This window comes from Chelonoidis abingdonii, chromosome 22, assembly GCF_003597395.2.
Source record: "Chelonoidis abingdonii isolate Lonesome George chromosome 22, CheloAbing_2.0, whole genome shotgun sequence".
NCBI lineage: Eukaryota > Metazoa > Chordata > Testudines > Testudinidae > Chelonoidis > Chelonoidis abingdonii.
The window spans coordinates 6353267-6358390 of NC_133790.1; the positions used below are offsets into that span (position 1 = coordinate 6353267).

At 44.9% G+C, this 5124-nt stretch overlaps 1 protein-coding gene across 1 annotated transcript in view; it reads left to right on the plus strand.

Moving 5' to 3' along the window:
- The first annotated feature begins 632 nt into the window (after positions 1–632).
- The window catches only part of PPTC7 (protein phosphatase targeting COQ7), a 25656-nt gene continuing 21164 nt past the window's right edge, over positions 633–5124 (plus strand). Inside the window, exon 1 of the mRNA XM_032800619.2 lies at positions 633–915. Coding sequence (XP_032656510.1) covers positions 714–915 — 202 coding nt within the window. The 5' untranslated portion in view covers positions 633–713. The remainder of the gene's footprint in view (positions 916–5124) is intronic.

Here is a 5124-nt window from a genome sequence, read left to right on the forward strand (position 1 = left end):
GGGGGGGGCGGTGGGGGGGAGGAGGGGTTGACTGCAATAAAGGTCTTACTGTGGGGGGACTACAAGTTCCATCATGCCACGCCTCAGCAAGACTCAAACAGCCACCCGTCGTTGCCTCAGAGGCGCATTTTTTGCCGCATTGCACCTTGGGACTAGAAATCACCTTTAGAAATAGAGGGGATGGCAGCGGCGGACATATTTTTCCTTTTTATGCAAATAAGTTGAGGCCGGTAGCTAATGAGGCTCCAGCCCGGCGCCCGCCCATGACCAGGGGTCGTGGCGAGGCCCCGGATGCTGGGGGCGTGTCCCCAGCCGGCGAGGCGGGGTCCGTGCTGGAGGCGGGTTTGACCTCACTATCTCCCCATAGTCGCGGTTGCCGTCCGGGCCTGAACCCTGGAGCACGCGGGCTGAAGATGGCGGCGGAGCGCAGCTGGGTGCGGAGACGGCGCAGCGACCACTGCCGGCTCTGACCGACCCACCGACCTGCGCGCCGGCTGCGAGCGGCCTCTGAGGCGGGAGCGCGGCCAGCGGGGGAGCAGGCGCTGAGGGGGGCAGAGGCTCGGGGTGCCCCGCGGGGGGACCCGGCTCCGAGGAGCGGAGGGGAGGTCAGGACGCCGGCGCGGAGGGGGAAGCCTGGCTTGGCCGTGGACAGGGCCGGGGCGGGCTGCTGGAGCTGAGGTTCCCCTCGTGCCGGCTGCCGGGCGGCCCGCGCCATGTTCTCGGTGCTGTCCTATGGCAGGCTGGTGGCCCGGGCAGTCCTGGGCGGGCTCTCGCAGACGGACTCCCGCGATTACAGCCTGGTGACCGCCAGCTGCGGCTTCGGCAAAGACTTCCGCAAGGGCATCCTCAAGAAAGGCATGTGCTACGGGGATGACGCCTGCTTCGTGGCCAGGCACCGGTCCGCCGACGTGCTCGGTAAGTGCTCAGGCTGCGCCCGGCCTCCCTCCCCACTGCCTGCAATGGGCCGCCTTTGCCACAGCCCATGTGGGGGTCACTTGCACCATAGGCACCGAAACACCGCCGCCCACCCCCCCGTAAATGCCAAAAGAAAAGGCCTTTGCCAACCCTGCTTCCATGGGGGCGCTCCAAGCCCAGACAAGGCCTTGGGGAAGTGGTGGACTGACTGCTGGGTGGTTAGGCCCAGCCTTTGATATCTTACATGTAATTGCAAGGTCCAATGTGTGTGAAAAGCAGAAAGGCAACCTTTCATGCAGTGGTCTTTGCTTAAGTGGTTAAAGCTTAACAGTGTTGTAGATAACCTCAACATCAAAGGTCATTGAAACAGACACTTCCTATCTTCAATGCACAGGATGCCCTTGTCAGTTGAAAGGCAAAGTGACATTGAGACTGGTTTCAAATGTCAGATTTCACTTTCAGCACCCAGTTTACCTTGGTTACGCAGGACAGTTTTAATTTATACACAGGACTGCTCTGATTCAAATGTCATCACCAGCAGTGAATAAGTCTGGATAATTAGCTACACACTGACAACAGTAATATTGTGGGGGCGCATGACCTTTTTCAGACATTGTTGAGATTGAATTTTAATCAAAGTTCAGGGGTTGAGCTTCCCAGCAATTGAACCAGCTTTGCACCATAACTTTATAGTACTGAAAAGATCTTAATGGAGTTCCAGCCTATTTTGATTAGACCATAACAGTGGGCTTGTGTTGCAGTATATCATGGCTTTGTGATATTGGCAGTACTTCAGAATGTGGAGCTTCTGTGGTAACTTGATTACTTGAATAGGATGGAGACATTATTTCAGAAAAATACATAACTTGGTGATAGGAAACAATGTTGCTGTTCACCTTTAAGGGAGCTCTGGAGATGCTATGACTGTCCAGGAGACATGGAAATCTGATCCATGTGTTCAGTACTCTGCATCTTTTCCACTGGGTCTGAGTCTTTCCCTCTCTTTTTTTTTCTGTACCATAATTGGTAGCCATATCATTTGTGTGCTGCTCTTTTCCCAGCCCATCTTGCCTTCCTGCTGAACTCAGCAGAGAATTACAATACGGAGTTTTTCTTTGTCATCATGTTGCCATGAAAATTAATGCAAACACAAGATTGTAACTTGGATGCAGGGTCAGGCAGAAGGAGAGTTATTATTCAAATTCAGATATACTAAATAGGGAAGAGAAACAGAAAATTACTGGCAGACTAATAGAATTTATAGAAGAAGCCATCTTGATTGGCTTTTTATTGCTTTTCTAACATTAAAATATACCAGTAACTTCAAAATTACTTTATGCTCTGTGGACATCAGAACCCAATATAATTCTAGATGACATAAAAATTCATCCTTATATCTCAATCCATATTGCTTTAAATCACAGAAATATAGGACTAGAAGGGACCTTGATAGATCGTCTGCACTGAGGCACGACTAAATATTATCTGGACCATCCCTGGCAGGTGTTTGTCTAACCTGTTCTTAAAAAGTTGCAGGGACAGAGATCTTATGACCTCCCTAGACAATTTGTTCCAGAGCTTAACTACCTTTACAGTTAGGAAGTTCTATTTTAAGCCTATTACTACTTGTCCTGTCCTCAGTGGTTAAGGAGAACAATTTATCACCTGTTTCTTTATAACAGTATTTTTACTTGCTTGAAGACCGTTTTCATGTCCCCTCTTGATCTTCTCTTCTCCAGCCTTAACAAACCCAATTCTTTTCAATCTTTCTTTGTAGGTCACGTTTTCTAGACTTTTAATAATTTTTGTTGCTGTCCTCTGGACTTTGTCCAATTTGTTCACATCTTTCCTGAAGTGTAATGCCCAGAACTAGACACAGTACTCCCCTCGAGGCCTTATCAATGCTGAGTAAAGTGGAAGAATTGCTTCTCGGGTCCTGTTTACAACACTCCTGCTAACACATCCCAGAATGTTATTTCTTTTTTCTTTCTTTCTTTTTTTTTTTGCTGCAGTATTCTATTAACTCAGTTTATGACCCCCCATAATCCCCAGATCCTTTCCTATGGTGGTACTTCCTAGGTAGTCATTTTGTATTTGTATAATTGATTGTACTTTGTACAGAGAGTAGTACTTTGCAGTTGTCTGTATTGAATTTCATCCTATTTAGACCATTTCTCCAGTTTGTCAAGATCATTGTGAATTCCAATTCTGTCTTTAAAAACACTTGGAGTCCCTTCCACTTTGGTATCATCTGCAAACTTTACAAGTGTATTCTCTATGCCATTATGTAAATCACATATGAAGATATTGAATAGGACAGATCTCTTTAGGACCCTATTTGATATGCCCGTCCAGCTTGACTATAAATCACTGATAACTCCTTTCCAGCTAGTTGTGCACCGCCTTATAGTAGTATCATCTAAGCTATATTTTTCTAGTTTGAGACAGTATAAAAAGCTTTTAAAATAGAGATGTATCACTTTTACTACTTTGCCCCATCCACAGGGATTGTTATGCTGTCAAAGAAGGATGGTAGGTTGGTTTGACATGATTTGTTCTTCACAAATCCACGTTGACTGTCACTTATTAATTTATTTGCTTCATTATCTTTCTGGGTATGAAGTTAGCTAACTGGTTTACAATTCCTTGGGTTGTCCTTATTTCCCTTTTTATAGATAGGTGCAATATTTTCCCTTTTCCAGTCCTCTGGTGTATCTCCTGTCTTCAGTGAGTTTTCTGAGGTAATTACTAATAGCTCAGAAATCTCTTCAGCCAGTTCCGTAAGTATTCTAGGATGTGTTAGGCCCTCCTGACTTGAAGACATGTAACTTGTCCAAGGAATTCTTAACTTGTTCTTTTCCTATTTTAGCCTCAAATCCAATGCCATTTACACTGATGTTCACTATGTTAGTTGTCTGATTGCTGTTCACTTTTTTGATGAAAACTGAAATAAACAAGGCCTTTAATGCTTCAGCCATTGCTTCATGGATAGATATGGATTTTGTCTTTGTCTTACTTTAGCTATTGTAATCACCATATCTAGCCTCCCTTCTTCCCCATCCCTCTATCTGCTCCCAGTATTGATGCTGAAATTCCCTTGCTGTTCTGACAACATTCCATCCTCAAATATCCCCTTCCTTCTTTTAGTATGTTAAGCTGAAGCTCTTCACCTCTGCTTTCTGTGCCCTCTGTAATTTTGTATTGACCTACTCTTTCTTCTGTGCTCCTCCCACTTCGATCTCCTTTTCTGTCTTGGTCTCCCACCTCTTGTCCACTTGGCATCTTTTCTTTCCTTAAAATTCTCTTCTGTAAACTCTTCTTATGTCTCCAAACCCTTGCTTTTGAAGTGTTGCTTTGGTTTTTTTGTGTGTTTGGTTTTTTTTTTATTTTGGTCTCCTGTTTTCAAAATTTTTAGGGCTAGTTTCTCATTAATTTGTTTAATGAAGAGCCTTGTGCATTTAGTGTTATAGTAGAGCGGAATACTAGCACTTTGATTGGTAAAACTTTTTGTTGGTCAGGGGTTTGGGATAAAAAACACACCCCTGATCGACATAAGTTTCACTGACAGAAGCACCAGCACTTGTTGGGGGTGGTTTAATTATGCCAATGAGGATCTCTCTCCTGTCATAGAGTGGCTACACAGGAGACCTTACAGCGGCGCAGCGGTGTAGCTGTGCCACTCTAAGGTCTGTTGTGTAGACATAGCCTGTATAGATATATTTGGACTGTTTTACATTTTTCCTTCAACTGCAAAGTCTTTTTTAATTTAGATTTGATTTTTCCTATTAGTCACTCAGTGACAAAAGTCTGCCAGATACTTTGGCAGAGTAGTTTTAAATAAACTCTAGATTCAGTTTATGAAGAGCAAGCCTGAGTGGGCTGAATTTGGGTGTGGAGCCACTCCCATTCAGTGGAAAATTTGCATGGGTACTTAGGATTTATGCTTTCTTGGGTCAAAAAGAGTTGATTAACATCAGAGGCTGCACATTTTTTCCTCTTTTTAATAGCTAAAAGGTCAGGCAGTTTTGTTGTTTTTTAGCATAGAACTGTTCAAATAGTAGCATTGCCAGCAGATTGAGGGACGTGATCATTCCCCTTTGTTTGGCACTGGCGAGGCCTCATCTGGAGTACTGTATACAGTTTTGGGCTCCACACTACAAGAAGAATGTAGAAAAGTTGGAAAGAGCCCAGAGGAGGGCAACAAAAATG